The sequence below is a fragment of the Mesoplodon mirus genome (genome assembly GCF_964341445.2).
Source record: "Mesoplodon mirus genome assembly, chromosome: 19".
Taxonomy (NCBI): Eukaryota; Metazoa; Chordata; class Mammalia; order Artiodactyla; family Ziphiidae; genus Mesoplodon; species Mesoplodon mirus.
In genome coordinates, this window is record NC_138995.1 from 56384356 (window position 1) to 56400257 (window position 15902).

Sequence of the window (15902 nt, forward strand, 5' to 3'; positions counted from 1 at the left end):
TCCTGTACGTCGTAAGTACTCAATACATCAGAGAAGGCCTAATTAAATTATATTTCTGCCATTTTCTGGATTACTATGGAGTTGTGCTTTAAAAGGCCGGGGGTGGGGGACTATTGGGCATCTGTCCCAAAGCCACACTGGCAAAATTAACAAATAAGAAGGGTATCAATTACAGCACTATTCCTAATAGCAGAAGACTATTATCAGGCTTCCCTGATGGTGTAGTGGTTAAGAATCTGCCTGTCAATGCAGGGGACGTGGGTTCGAGCCCTGGTCTGGGAAGATCCCACATGTCATGGAGCAACTAAGCCCGAGCGCCACAACTACTACTAAGCCTGCGCTCTAGAGCCCGTGAGCCACAACTACTGAAGCCCGTGCACCTAGAGCCTTGCTCCACAACAAAAGCCACCGCAATAAGAAGCCCACGCACCGCAATAAAGAGTACCCCTGGCTCGCCACAACTAGAGAAAGCCCGCGTGCAGCAATGAGACCCAATGCAGCCAAAAATAGATAAATAAATTTATTTTTTTTTAAAAAAGACTATTATCAACACAAATATTCTCAAATAGGGAGACTGGCCGAAAAACTGATACATCCACATAATAAAACACTATGTAACTATAAAAAGGAATGAGGGAAGGAAAAAAAAAAGGAATGAGGAAAATCTCTATATACATTGATAAACAGTGGGCTCTAGCACATTTTAAGTAAAAGCAAGTAAAGTGAAGACAATGTTTACTGTATGCTCCCTTTTTACAAAAGAAAGGAAAATATGTGTATATGTTAAAAAAAGAAAAAAAAAACTGAAAGGAAAAACCAAAAAGTAGAAAAGGGAGAATACAGTTAAAAAAAAAAAAAAAAGATGGCTCTCAATGTATTATCATAATGAAAAGATGACAGTGACAGCCTGTTGCATCACAGAAGAATTAAACTGACTTTCGTCAAGTTTGTGTATGTATACACAGAATGACCCGAGGTAAGAAACCACTGGGTCTCCGCTGCCTCTTCTGTAAAACTGGGATGGTAACAGTGTTTCTCTCTCAGAACTATTTTGAGGAGTAGATTAGTTTCAGAAGGCTACTGCATAAACTGTTAACAATAATTTGAGGAGGGTGAAAAAGGTGCATCTTTTAAAAGAGATATACTGCACACAATAGTTTATTCAACAGGTATCTGCTGAATGAATGACTATCCAACAACCTCCTTCCTAGTCTCCCTGCTGCCTGTCATCCCCACATCTTGCTTACAGTCTGAGCCAACTCCTCACCAAGGCCTAGAAGACCTTATGTGATCTGGTCCCTTCTACTTCTGCCCTCACTTCCCTCAGCTCTCCCTGCTCCAGCGACACTGGCCTCCTTGTCATCATGCCAATCATACCCCTTCCTCCAAGCCTTCTCCTCCAAGGGCTTCTCTTCTTTCTGCCTGGGATACCCCTCCCCTCACAGACTGGCACAACTCCCTCCCTCCTTATTTCCTTCAGGTCTCAACTCAAATATCCCAGCAGTGAGGTCTTCTCTGACCATCCATCCCATTTCAAATTTCCATTTCCTCTCCGTCCCCATCTGTGTTGCTTTATTTTTCTCCAGGGCATTTATTATCATCAACACACTATATATTTATAAGCTCCATGAGGGCAGAGATGTGTGTCTGTGTGTTCACTTTCTCTATCCCCAGCACGGAACAGAGCTTGGCACCTAGTTAAGTGTTCAATAAAAACCTGCTGAGTGAATGCCAAAGGGCTTCAACAATCACTGGGCTTAGTATCCCTACCCTTTGGCTCTAGAAGGCTTGAAACATAACAGCTAATGTTTACTGAACATTTAATATGTGCTGGGCACAACTCTAACGCACATAGTAACTCAGTAACTTATTTAAACCTCACAACACCAAGTCTTTGAGGTAAGTACTGTTTCTGTTTTTAATGGGGGTATAGCTGCTTTACATTGTTGCATCAGTTTCTACTGTACAGCAAAGCGGAGTTCCCTGTGCTATACAGCAGGTTCTCACTAGTTATCTATTTTATACATATTAGTGTGTATATGTCAGTCCCAATCTCCCAATTCATCCCACCACCCCTTTCCCCCCTTTGGTGCCCATAAGTTTGTTCTCTACATCTGTGTCTCTATTTCTGCCTTGCAAACAGGTTCATCTGTACCATTTTTCTAGATTCCAAGGTAAGTACTATTTTTTTTTTTTTCTTTGCTTTATGCGGGCCTCTCACTGTTGTGGCCTCTCCCTTTGCGGAGCACAGGCTCCGGATGCGCAGGCTCAGTGGCCACGGCTCACGGGCCCAGCCGCTCCGCGGCATGTGGGATCTTCCCGGACCGGGGCACGAACCCGTGTCCCCTGCATCGGCAGGCGGACTCTCAACCACTGCGCCACCAGGGAAGCCCCAAGGTAAGTACTATTTTTATTTCCGGACGCACAGGCTCAGCAGCCATGGCTCACGAGCCCAGCCACTCTGCGGCATGTGGGATCTTCCCGGACCGGGACACGAACTCGTGTCCCCTGCATCGGCAGGCAGACTCTCAACCACTGCGCCACCAGGGAAGCCCTATTTTTAATTTCCATTTTACAGATGAGGAAATTTGAAGTCCAAGGAGGTAAAGTCACTTGATCAAAGGCTCACAACCTGTAAGATGTAGACCTAGCAGTATGGCTGCAGAATCCAGCCTTCTCACTGCTGTGCTGGTCTGCCTCTCTAAAGGAACTGCTTCCCCCTGCTAGGTCTCTTCCCAACAATCCAGTATACTTCTGTTTCCCATCAGAACACAGGGAACTTTTTCATGATGAACCTTTCACATTGATCCACCCAAACTTTTTACCATGTTCTTCCTCTTCCACTTTTTGGTTTCTTTCTTTATTTTTTAAACGTATATACATATTTCCTTTTCTTCTGTAAAAAAGGGAGCGTATGATAAACACTGTCTTTCATTTCGCTTTTCACTTAATATATGCTGGAGCCCACTCTCTATATATTTCATTCTTTTTTGGCCCCCCTTCCCTCATTCCTTTTTACAGCTGCATGATGTTTTATTATGTGGCTGTTATCTGTTTTTCTCCTCTGCCAGTCTCCCTACTAAAGAACATTTGGGGTGTTTGTAGTCTTTTGCTATTACCAACAATCATTGGTTCCCCTTCCCTCCCGGTCCCACCGCCCCACTCCCACCTGGGAATATGACGACTCCCCGCATATACACAGAGTGGCCCCGCGAAAATCCTTCATCATTCAACGAACATTAACTGGGAGTTTTCGGCGTGACAGCGCTGTGCTGGGAAACACGACGGTGACCAACACACACCTCCCTGCCTCCATGGAGCTCATGGTCACAGACAGAACTAAAGAGCCACACAAATAAAGGTCCAATAACAAATGAGACCCCCCGCCAAGTGACATGAAGGAAAGGCACAGGAACCTGTAAGAGCGTTTTAACAGGCGGATTTCGGGACGGAGAGCGGGAAAGGAGGGCTTCGCAGAGGAAGTGACGTTGGTGCCGAGACCCGAAAAATGAATGGGAGTCAGCCAGGCGGAATGAGTAAAAGGATGTTGCAGACAGAGGGGACGGCATGTGCAAAAAGCCTGAGGCGGGAAGGCGTATGGCGAGTCTGAGGAACCGAAAGGCCAGTGCAGCTGTGCGACGTGAGGAACGACCAAAGAGGCAGAGCCGAGGCCGGCTGGGCGGACGCGCCTTGGGGGCCACGATGGAACTTTGCCCTGAGGGCACTGGGGAGCCACGGGAGGGTCCAGAAATGGGGAAGAAACTGGGGTCCCGAGCGTCACTGCTCCCTTCCCCTCTCAGCGTCTCCACTCCCCCCGGCAGCGCCCCTGCCCTTTCAAGGTCCTTCCTCCCTTCGTCCCCGGGCCCCCACGCCGCCCCCCCTCTCACCGCGGCTCAGGCCTCCGTCCCCCTCGCGCACCCTCAGCAGCGCCTCTTCACAGACGCCACCGCCATCTTCCGCTCGCCGCCGTGACACTGCGCATGCGCCGTGCACTGAGCGTCGCTGGGAAACGGAGTCCACCCTGTGGCGTACCCCGCCCCTACCTTCTGCCGCGCGACCGGCCTTCCGCTCTCCGCCCCCTACGACGCCGGGGCTGCCCTTCATTTCCGGCTTTCGGGAGCCATGCCTCCTGGGAAATGTAGTCCTTTGACGGGGTCCGGAAGGAAAGGGGGATAGAGGCTTCTGGGAAATGGAGTTCACAGTAGTTCTGGGTCCCTGGACGGCAGGTGTTAGAGAGAGTGGAGAGTCCGGGAGGCGAAGCTCTTAGGTCTGGAAGGTGGTCTGTTTCCTCAGCGGGGTCTGAGCAGAGGCCTCGATCCCCTCAACCCTTGGTCCTGACCATTTACACAGTATGGAGCATTTCCAGCTATCAGAAGCTTCAGTCTTCCAGTCCGTCCAATGGGAAATGTGGTTTCGAGGAGCTCCTACAGGTTCTTATAGTAACACATCGGGACCCATGGAGACCACTCGGCTCTGAGCCTCCTTTACTCCGCGGCAGTCTTGCTGGGCTCTGGCTGTTCGCCTGCTCCTGTCGAGATGATGAAACCCCTGGATGGAAGGGCCCTAGAGTTCTAACCTCGAGGCTTTTAGTATCAGCAATGCCTCCCACCTGTAGCTCCTCACTCGTCAGCCATCTCCAGCTCTCGCGGCCCCGGGCTGCGGCTCCCGGCGCCTGAGGTCTGTCTCCTCGCAATCCCGCAGGGGGCGCCCCAGTCCGGGCGCACCGCCCTCGGGGAGGGAGGCGGGAGGGGAGCCCAGGGCGGGCGAGGGCGAGGGCGAGGGCGGGGGGGCGGGGGGGGTGTCCCGGCTATAAAGCGTGGCCGCCTCCCGCGGCGCCCGGGAAGGCTGGGACCCTGGGCGGTCGGACGGACGGGCGCCTGTCGGAACCCAGGCCGTGCCGGCTGAGAGATCCGAAGCGCTTGGTTCCCCCCCGGGCCGGAGCGGGGGCGGGTGGGGGCGCAGGCCCGGGGGATGCTGGGCTCGGTGAAGATGGAGGCCCATGACCTGGCCGAGTGGAGCTACTACCCGGAGGCGGGCGAGGTGTGTCCTCGGGGATGGCGGAGCGGGAAGGGGGGGGGCAGGAATCAGGGTGCGGGCCTAAATGGGGGCAAGGACCGGGGTGTGGACTCAAGTGGGGGCCCCAAATAGAACTGGGGAGCGGAGGAACTAGAGCCACGGAGACCAGGTGTTGGAGTCAGGGACGGGGGACAATGCATGGGAGCGCGGTTTAGGCAGGCTAGTCAGAGTGAGGGCTTAAACGGGAGTCAGGAAGATTTAGGCAAGGGTCAAGTCGTAGCTTAAATGTGAGGGCTGGGTGTCAGGGACCCAAAGTACAAGGAATTAAAATTAACAGACCAAAGATAAGACTCAGAACTAGGGGATACGGACAGAGCTGGGGGATTAGGAAATGGGGTTTAAAACTGGGGAAAATATAAGGGACTAAGAGATGGGAGAGGGAGGTCACCATTAAGGGAAATCTGAGCTGGGAACTCAGGGTTAGAAATTAGTGTTAAAGATGGGGGTCTGGGGTAGAAATAAGAATTGGGGTTCTGGGATAAGGATTGGGGCTGCGACTACGTCTAAGTCAGAAATGGGGGTTGGTGCTCGGGTGTAAGAGATGAAGGTGCTCAGAGATGAAGCTTGGTCTGGGGAGTGTGAAAAAACAGGTGATTTAAGAGTTGGGGCTCGGATAGATAGGGGTCAGAGTCGGGATCCTGATTGGCAGTGGAGGGGTCGGTCTCCACCCCTGCCCCCCATCCCTACTAATGACCCTCACCCCTCCCAGCTGAACTTCAGTGGTTTAATTGTTATCAGAGACCCTCAGCAGGGATTCTCCTTGTGGAGTCTGGAGGGTTTCAGATTTCGCACCCCCCATCCCCGCCCCCACTCCACCTTCCAGCAATCTCCACTAATTGCTAATGTCCTCACCAGTCCCATCTCAGACAAGATTTCCCTGGAGTAGGGGGCAGGGATGTATCTTAATTCGCTCACCCTAGACGCCGGGAAGTCCCTCCCCAGGTCTAACTCCCATTCCTCTTGCTGCAAGGACTCCTTCTCCTGAGCGTGCTCTCTGCCTAGTCAGCATTGTGAATTGGAAGGGTCCTAGTCAGAGGGTTATGGGGGTCTGGATACCTGGGTTTCTGATGGAAGGGGACTGTGGGCTTGAGGTGGGGTATGGGACTGGAATGGTTGAGTTCTCCAAAGAGACCAAGATCTGGGGTTTACAGGGGCCCCAGAGTGCCTGAGTCCTGGGTCTGGGGTTTGAAGCTGTAGGGTGAGACTCCTGAATACCCAGGCCTGCGGGGCTTGGCAAGGTGCCCAGGAGGGGCCAGTCCTGGGGCTGTGGAGGTGTGAGGTGCACGTGGGGTGGTGCAGGGAAGGGATTGGGAGTGTTGAGAGGTGGAGCCTGGGCAGCTGGAGATGTCAGTTATATGGTGGGCAAGGCAGAGACCAGGTTGGTGGTGGAGACTCCCAGGTATTGGGGGATCCCGGCTGAAGGCCCGACATAGTTCAGAGTCTGGGGACCTGATTTAAGGGTACCAACTACAAATCAGTGTTTTGGAGGCATATCTTAAGAAGTAAATTGCGGGGGTCTAGGCTGAAGGAGTCATTATTTGGGGCAAAACCTGACGTTTAGTAGGGGACAATTTGTGTGGAAATTGTCTCTGAAATTGAGGAACAGTCTAGAGATAGTCAGCACTTGGGGGCATATTTTGGAAGAGTTGACATATAGGGGGCTGGAAATGGACATGCTGTGTGAGGGTCTCCTCAGCTTTCCCATCAAGCAAACCACCTCCTCCCCCTGGGTCAGAACAATGTGGGGAGAAACATCTGCACTCACTCAGCAACTGAGAACTGAAGGGGCCCCCAAACTGCTTCTTGCCCACCACACCCTCCTGCTGGGGTGATGTTGACCTCCCCAGGCTGGCTCCCTGTCTGGAAGGAAACTGGAAAGTTATTGCCCTAAGGCATCCCCACTGGCCTCTGGTTCTCACAGATCAGCTGGTTCAACTGCTCCCCAATTTTAGAGGTGGAAAACCTAAAGCCTCTTGGCGTGCGGGGGGAGCCGCTTGAGGTCCTAGGCTGGGACCAGGGTTAGAAAGGAGCTTGTAGCTTCACACGGCCCCCTGCTCCCTGTCACATCCTCCTCCAGAGACAATAAGGAAATGAAAGGGGAGAAATTCCAGCCTCCTGGGGTGGGCGTGCAGGTCCCCTGATGGCTTCCCCCCAATCTCAGCCCCGCCCTCGCTGGGGAGATCCGGTTCAGACCCGGACACTGGGGGTTCATCCCAGCCCCAGGCATGTGAAAGCCTAGGGTGGATTAGGGCAGCTGGAGTGCTTGAGGTCAGACCTCAAGGAGGACTTCCGGGTGGATAGGGAGCCAGAAGAGGAGGGCTCTGGGGTCCCACTCTGTCTTCCTCTGTGATACAGGAGAGTCTGACTGAGTTGGAGAAATGTAGGGGGTTGTAGAGGGATCCAGGACCTCTCTGTGGATCCCCCTGAGTCCATCACCTTCTCCCCTCTCTCTGAAGGACCCTCTTCCCTTACTCTTAGGGAGGGGCGAGAACCAGCCAACCCGGGGGGTGGGGTGGGGGGGTGGGGGAGACCAGTGCGTGGGGGAGGGGAGTAGCTGTGGCTCCAATTTCAATGTGAGACTTCTGGGGAGATGGTGGTGCTGAAGCAAGGGGCAGAGAGATGCAAAGACGTGCTGAAGGGGAAAGAAAGAACAGGGTGGGAGAGGAGTGGGGTAGAGAGAGACAGAGAGAGAGAGTGCCAAGGCAGGGAGAAAAAGATGTGAGAGATGAGGTGGGGACAGAGGGAGAGAGAGATGGGGTATGGGAGAGTCACAAGGAAAGAAAGGCAGAGGGTGGGGGGGGAGATGAGGGAGAGAAAGACGAGGAGAGAGAGACAGGGAGAGATAAAGGGAGAGAGCGTGGGGAGGGGAGAGAGACAGACGTGGCGAGGGGAGAAAGACAGACGTGGGGAGGGGGTGAGGGAAGGAGTATAGAGGTACTGAGACAGGGAAGGAGATGCACAGATACACACAGAGCCACAGGGAGATTCAGAGACATAGGAGAAAAGAACTACCTGGACAGTCATGTGAAAGAGAGGGGAGAGTTTCTCTACTAGAAGGCAGACCTGGGTTGGTTGCCACCTGCCCCTGACTCCCTTTTCTCTCTGGACCTTTGGATGTGCAGACATTTAAGTGACAAGGGAATGAGATGGGACACACTGATTCATAGCAGAGGTGGCTCCCACCAGAGCTACAGCACCCCCCCCCGCAGTGCCATGAGACCACCTTCCCTCAGGGGGAGGGAGCGGGGCAGACAGGCAGATGGAAGATTGACAGAGAAAGGATGGAAGACAGGGGATGAAAGGGGTAAATGCGCACAGAAAGAGAAATCACCATCCACCATGCTTCCTATTTTCCTTGCTTATCTTGTTCACTTCCTGCTAGACTGACAGCTCCCTGAGGGCAGGCATTTCAGTCTGTCTTGGTCACTGCTTTTATAGCTTGATCCAGAACACCGATCTGGAGCCAGACTGCCTGGATTCAGAATCCCCGTTCTTTTCCTTCCTTGTTGTGTGACCCCTGGACAACCTCTCTGATGCTCAGCTTGCTCAGCTGTAAAATGGGTGTCATGATAGTGCCTCCCCCATAGTGTGATTGTAAAGATGAAAGCAGACCTTTGCTGTGAAGTGCCTGGAGCAGTGCCGGCACAGAGTAGGCCAAGAAATTTGAATAATTGAGGGACTATATAGTTACTTACAAAGACATAGCAATGTCTACTGCATTTCACTGAGCTAAGAGGCACATTTTCCCCCCATTTGAACATATCTGAAAATGGAATGGGTTTTACAGTCAATGGTGTCTAGGGATTATAATTGACAGTGTTTTTTCCATTCTTTTTTTTTTTTAATTAATTTATTTATTTATTTATTTTTGGCTGCGTTGGGTCTTCGTTTCTGTGCGAGGGCTTTCTCTAGTTGCGGCGAGCGGGGGCCACTCTTCATCACGGTGTGTGGGCCTCTCACTATCGCGGCCTCTCTTGTTGAGGAGCACAGGCTCCAGATGCGCAGGCTCAGTAGTTGTGGCTCACGGGCTCAGTTGCTCCGCGGAATGTGGGATCTTCCCAGACCAGGGCTCGAACCCATGTCTCCTGCATTGGCATGCAGATTCTCAACCACTGTGCCACCAGGGAAGCCCTCCATTCTTATTGATACTTAAAATAATACTGCAGCTTATGAAGTGATGTCTTAGATTTGATGATATATAATAAACAGACGACATATATTAGGTAGAAATATGTGAGTTCTGATTTTCGAATGCTTTTGACCTATAAAATCTGTAAGTGTATAACCTAAAAGATGGTGGCTAGATGGACAGAGAGTACACATATAAGGACTTCCCTGGCAGTCCAGTTCGCCTTCCAATGCAGAGGTTGAGGGTTTGATCCCTGGCGGGGAAGCTGAGATCCCACATGCCTTGCAACCAAAAAACCAAAACATAAAACAGAAGCAATATTGTAAGAAATTCAATAAAGACTTTAAAAATGGTCCACATCAAAAAAAAAAGTACACATATATTCCATTATTAGATAAATCAGCAGTTCTTGATTTTTTTTTTTTTTTTTTTTTTTTTGTCTCAGGACCTCTTTACACTCTTAAAGTTATTATTTTGCCTGTGTTGGGTCTTCGTTGCTGCACGCGGGTTTTCTCTAGTTGCGGCGAGCAGGGGCTACTCTTCGTTGCGGCGCGTGGGCTTCTCATTGCGGTGGCTTCTTTTGTTGTGGAGCACGGGCTTCAGTAGTTGCGCACGGGCTTCAGTAGTTGCGGCGCATGGGCTCAGTAGTTGTGGCTTGCGGCCTCTAGAGCGCAGGCTCAGTAGTTGTGGCTCATGAGCTTAGCTGCTCTGTGGCACGTGGGATCTTCCCAGACCAGGGCTCGAACCCATGTGCCCTGCATTGGCAGGCAGATTCTTAACCACTGCACCACCAGGGAAGTCCACACTCTTAAAATTATTGAGGACCCCAAACAGTTTTTATTGATCAGGGTTATATTGATTGTTAAAAGCATTCAAAATTAGAACTGTGGCGTTTTAAAAATAGGCATTAATTCGTTTTATTTATTTATTTATTTATTTATTTATTTTTTTCCGTACGCGGGCCTCTCACTGTTGTGGCCTCTCCCGTTGCGGAGCACAGGCTCCGGATGCGCAGGCTCGGCGGCCATGGCACACGGGCCCAGCCGCTCCGCGGCATATGGGATCCTCCCAGACCGGGGCACGAACCCGTATCCCCTGCATCGGCAGGCGGACTCTCAACCACTGCGCCACCAGGGAGGCCCCTAATTCATTTTAAAATAGCAACAATGTGTTAGTATAAGCAATGTATTTTTATTAAAATAACTATTTCAAGACATTTAGTGAGAGGAATGGCAGTTACATTTTTGCAGATCTCTTTAGTGCCTGGTTCAGTAGAAGACAGCTGCATTTTCCTAGCTGCTTCCACATTTGGTCTATTGCAATATCACCTGTCATGTGGCCTCTGGAAAACTCTACTGTATGCTCATGAGGGAAAGAGGGTGAAAAAGGCTAGTCATATCTTATATCTTTCATTATATGAAAATGGTTTTGACCTCATGGATACCCTAAAAAAGTCTTGGAGACTTCCCAGGGTGTCCTGGACCACACTTTGAGAACCACTTAAAGCGTGAGCTTCAGTATATGGGAGCGTGGGGGGATGGGGTCAGGGAGGGAGGTGCACGAGGAGGGGGGAAAGAGAGAGACTTCAGCAGACAGCTGTCTTCAGAGGAGGCAAGACAGACCGACAGATGGACACACAATGGGTCCAGTGACCCTTTGCTTACCAACAGAGTAGAGACTCACCACTCGCCGTTTCTCTTTCTTTCCCGATAGGTCTACTCTCCGGTGACCCCAGTACCCACCATGGCCCCCCTCAACTCCTACATGACCCTGAACCCTCTGAGCTCTCCCTACCCCCCGGGGGGGCTCCCTGCCTCCCCACTGCCCACTGGACCCCTGGCGCCCCCAGCGCCCACAGCACCCCTGGGGCCCACCTTCCCAGGCCTGGGTGCCAGCGGTGGTGATGGCAGCAGCTCGGGGTATGGGGGCCCGGGACCCGGGCTGGTGCCTGGGAAGGAGATGCCGAAAGGGTACCGGCGGCCCTTGGCACACGCCAAGCCGCCGTATTCCTACATCTCGCTCATCACCATGGCCATCCAGCAGGCGCCGGGCAAGATGCTGACCCTGAGCGAGATCTACCAGTGGATCATGGACCTCTTCCCCTACTACCGGGAGAACCAGCAGCGCTGGCAGAACTCCATCCGCCACTCGCTCTCTTTCAACGACTGCTTCGTCAAGGTGGCGCGCTCTCCAGACAAGCCGGGCAAGGGTTCCTACTGGGCCCTGCACCCCAGCTCAGGTAACATGTTTGAGAATGGCTGCTACCTGCGCCGCCAGAAGCGCTTCAAGCTGGAGGAGAAGGTGAAGAAAGGGGGCGGCGGGACCTCTGCCTCCAGGAACAGTGCGGGGTCAGCCTCCTCGACCACCACCCCCGCTGCCACAGTCGCCTCTCCGCCGCAGGCCCAGCCTCCAGCCCCCGAACCCGAGGCCCAGGGTGGGGAAGATGTGGGGACTCTGGACTGTGGCTCACCCCCTTCCTCCACACCCTATTTCACTGGCCTGGAGCTCCCAGGGGAGCTGAAGCTGGATGCACCCTACAACTTCAACCACCCTTTCTCCATTAACAACCTGATGTCGGAACAGACACCAGCACCTCCCAAACTGGACGTGGGATTTGGGGGCTACGGGGCGGAGGGTGGGGAGCCTGGGATCTACTACCAGGGTCTCTATTCCCGCTCTCTGCTTAACGCGTCCTAGCAGGGTGGTGGGAGTGGTGGGTGGGGTATGGCTGTAGCTCACACCATCAGGCTCTTGGGGCCTGATCCTCCTGGGGACACTTTGCTTGTCCTGTCAGTTAACATCTTGGCTGGTCTGTTACTCACTGTGGTGACTGCCATCTCTGTGGGCATCGTGTTGATCCACTGGCTACTGTGATAACTGCCATTGACATCTTGGCGGGCCCGTTGAGTACTGTGAAGACTGCCATGTTGATTGATGTTATTGGTTGATCTATTGGGTATTCTGATGGCCACCATCTGGGATGACATCTTGGTTGGCCCTTTGGGCGCCGTGATGCACATCCCCTTGGCTGATCCTTTGGATGTGATGGTGACGCTGGCCCACTGGGTGCTGTGGTGGCCACCATCTTGACTGGCTGACATAACCAGTGTACCACTGTGCATCATGATGGCCACCAGCAGCCCCTGTGTTGGCCATGTCATCACTGTCTCTGGTGTGAGTTGAGTGAGGGATGGAGATGAGGATACTCCTTGGTTTTTTTCTGGAGCCCATCCCCCCTCCGGTCCAGAAGAAACCAGAAAGGACTCGTTAGGGTGTGGGGAATTTCTACTGAAGTCTGGTTCTTGCCTGGGAAGCGGGATACTGGCTGTGTATGACCATTAAAGGCACCATTTCTGCCTCTTACTGAATGTCTCTTTTCCTTGGCGAGTGGGCCCTGTGAGGCTTGAACACCTGAATTGCTGTCCCCTGTCCCCTCTCCGTCCTGACCCCAAGAGCTGGCTGCCTCTGGGGGAAGGGCTGGGGGAGGCATCGACCTGACCTTTGACTCTTTGCTGTCCCTGACCCCAAGGACAGTTTGCTCACAGATAGCAGCCCCTGCAGCAGTGGGGCCAGGGCAGCAGGAGGAGGTGTCTGTGCAGTGACCAAGGCCATCTCCCTACCCCCACTCTCCAGACACATGCTTCTAGCCCCGAGGTTCAGGGAGCCCAGGGGCTGCTTGATTTTTGGTTAAGCTAGGGAGGAGGAGAAGGGACAAACGGTGCTAATTGAAGGAGACAGGGTGTGTGTTAGTTTGTATGTGTGCGCTTGCATGCGCCTGTGCCTCTGTGGGTCATAGGACATCACTGCGGCCACTGAGGTCCCTGTGGTCCACTGCAGGGTGTTCTTTATTGTTTGTACCCCTCAACTGTCTGAGTTTGTATGTCTGTTCCTCCCCTGGGTATGTGCTTACTGTCTGTCTCGGGATATCAGACTCGTGTGTGTGTTTCCTTTATTGTTTTGTGTGTGTGGTTCTCTTATACACCTATCCCTGGGACCCTCTGGGCCTCACCCTGGGACCCTCTGGGCCTCACTCTGTTGGATGTGTGTTTCTGTATGTCCATTTGTCTACCTACCTGCTGCCTTAAAGAGTCTACGTGTGACTACATTGGCGTTGTGGGTCATTTTGTGTTTCATGTGTATGTCTGGGAATCAGCATGTGTCTGTTTTTTTTTTTTAAGTATGTCCGTGTTTGTGTATTATGCCTGTCTTTGCTGTGTGCCTGTGACTGCTGTGGCTGTGTGTGAGCGTATGTTGAATGGCCCTGGTGTGTCTGTCTCTTTCATGGTGTGTGGGAAAGGAGCTGGTGTGTGGGAAAGGAGCTGGGTCCTCCTTTGGGTGCTGGGGGCTTCTGGGAGCCTCTGGGTTTGGGGTTTGGGTGTTTCTATTCCTCCAGGTCTCTGCCTGGGCTCTGAGTCTGATATCTGTGGCTCAGATGTTCCAAGGGATGGTTCTGTGAAACACAACTGTGTTCCTCATGGCCTTCGTTTCACAGAGTGGAAACAGAGACCCAGAATGGGAAGGGACTGGGCCAAGGTCATTCCGCCACGCTGGAGCGGGTGTGTTTTCCTTAGTTTGCATGTGTCTTACTTGGTTGTTGGCTCTCTAGCCACTCATTCATTTAGTCAGTCAGTCATTCACAGACCAAAGGCTGTCTCTTTATGTGCGCACACGCGTGTGTGTGTGTGTGTGTGTTTGTGTGAGAGACAGAGAGAGGGAGCGGGGGAGGGGGAGAGATGTTTCTCCCAGTTCCTGTGTGTCCATCTTTCTCTGTTTCTTAGTGTCATCTATGTCCCTACCTCTCTCTGTGCCTTTATCTCTGTCCCTTGGTTTATGGGACAACGCTCGCTCAGCCTCTGCGCCTCTGTCTCTCGTATTCTCTGCCTTGCTCTCTCTCTTCATCCTCTCCGTTGCTTCGACTCCGTCCTCCCTCTCTCTGGGCCTCTGGATCGCTCCCTCCTTCCCTTGGGGGCTCTGGGTCTTCCTCTCTTGGGGTCCGCCTCCCCCCACTCCTTTGGCTCTCTGGCCTCTCTCCTCCTCCTCCTGTCTCTCTCCCAGCTCCCTGAGTTTCCGCCTCTACCTGCCACCTCGCAGGCCAGGCCCTCTATTTCTGTCACCGTGCCCGCCCTGCCGGCTGCGTGTCACACACACCCCCCCCCGCCCCCTGCCGTGCTGGCTCCGTCAGCCGTCCCACCAGCCTCGCTGTCCTGGGCAGGCTGGGGAATTCCTCCTGGTTCCTGGAAAAAACAACTGGTGTCGAGAGAAAGGCCCTCAGTCTCCCTGGGTGCCCACCCCCCTCCCTCGGGCCTGGGGGTCTCTCCCAGAGTCATGCCGGCCCGAGGCAGGAAGCCCTGCGGTTTCTGGCTTCTCCCAGGCGGCCTCCGGATCTGGCCCCCGCCCCCCGGCCAACAGCCCAAATATTATTCCGCAGGAGGAGTCGGTGGCAGCGGGGAGGAGGCCCAGGCTGAAAGAGGCTTTCAGGGCAGCCAGGCCTGGGGCTTCCTGTCCCCAGGCTCAGGCCTCAGGCCGCCCCAGTGGGGACCTCAGGTGGCCGGAGGGGCGGGTGTTGTTGTAGGGTCCTGGGGGGAGGGTGGGGCCATCCGTCAGGGTGTCTGGTGGCCACCAGCTCGGCTGGCGTGGGCAGGTGTGACCCCTACCCCAGGGACAGCCGGCTGGTGGCCAGCAATGGAAAAGTACCGCAGTCAGACATGGGACGCATGGACAGACATGAGGACGCTAGGGATCAGGGATGGAGGGTTAGCCACGGGGACACAGAGAAGCCTGGGCTGGGACAGATGGACCTGGGCACGGCTTGTGGGCTTTAGGTGACGTAGTCCAAGGGAGGGGCCATGAGTGGGGAAACAGAGGCCAAGGCAGGGTCTCCCCTGTGGGCAGAAGACATGAGATGATGATGATGAAAATAATAATATTTAATAATAATAATAATAATAACAGCTACTAGGGCTTACCATGTGTCTGGCATTATGGAAGCACCTTACAGAATCGATAGACCCAATCCTTCCCACCACCCATTTTATTATTGGGGAAACTGAGGCATGAAGAAATGAAGTGACTTGCCCAAGGTCACACAGGTAGTGAGTGGGGAGCTAGGACTTGAACCCAGGCTCAGAGCCAGTGCCCTTAACCAGGACACTATTCTAGAGCATAGGAGGGGCAACAGCTACACAGCAGGGCCCTGGGGTCCCAAGCCCCCCTTCACGGTCCCCGCCACTCACACCCTGCTCCTGGAGGCCGAGGGGGCACCCCAGAAGCCAGCAGCCAGGGAGGTTTATGAGTCTGTGTCAGTGTCAAGGCGTTTGCAGGCTTCTGTGTTACTCCATGATTTGCCTGATCAGTGTGTGAGAGTGTGTTGTGTGTGCCTGTATGTCTCTGTGTCAGTGTCTTCTCACTGGGTTTCTGTAGGTGTTGCAATGCTGTGTCACTGGGTGTACATGTATGTCACTGTTCTATCATTGTCTTCTCTGTGTCTGTCACTGTGTCCTCTGTCCTTGTGTTCTGTTGCTGTGTCTCTAAGCCTAACACTATGTTTGCCCATCATTGTGTCCTCGTCTCTGTCACTGTGTCTATTACAGTGTGTCTCTGTCGCTGGCTTCTGTGGGTCTGTTTATGTCTCAGACACTCTGGGTCTGCCTATATCTGTCCCTGTGTGTCACCGTGTCTGTCCCCCATGTGTCACCAT

General features: G+C 53.2%; 2 protein-coding genes across 4 annotated transcripts in view; one reads left to right on the forward strand and one right to left on the reverse strand.

The window, feature by feature from the left end:
- The window catches only part of SYMPK (symplekin scaffold protein), a 35588-nt gene extending 31596 nt beyond the window's left edge, over window positions 1–3992 (reverse strand). For all 3 annotated transcript variants that reach the window (XM_082607794.1, XM_082607793.1, XM_082607795.1), the window contains exon 1: window positions 3888–3992. The gene's annotated coding sequence lies outside the window, so the exon portion shown is untranslated. The remainder of the gene's footprint in view (window positions 1–3887) is intronic.
- A 910-nt stretch (window positions 3993–4902) lies between these two features.
- Window positions 4903–11902, forward strand: FOXA3 (forkhead box A3; the record flags this gene model as incomplete). The annotated part of the gene is made up of 2 exons (XM_082606911.1): window positions 4903–5040; window positions 10919–11902. Exons 1-2 carry the CDS (start codon window positions 4972–4974, stop codon window positions 11900–11902), a joined length of 1053 nt encoding a protein of 350 aa, XP_082463037.1. The 5' UTR covers window positions 4903–4971.
- Window positions 11903–15902: the final 4000 nt, after the last annotated feature.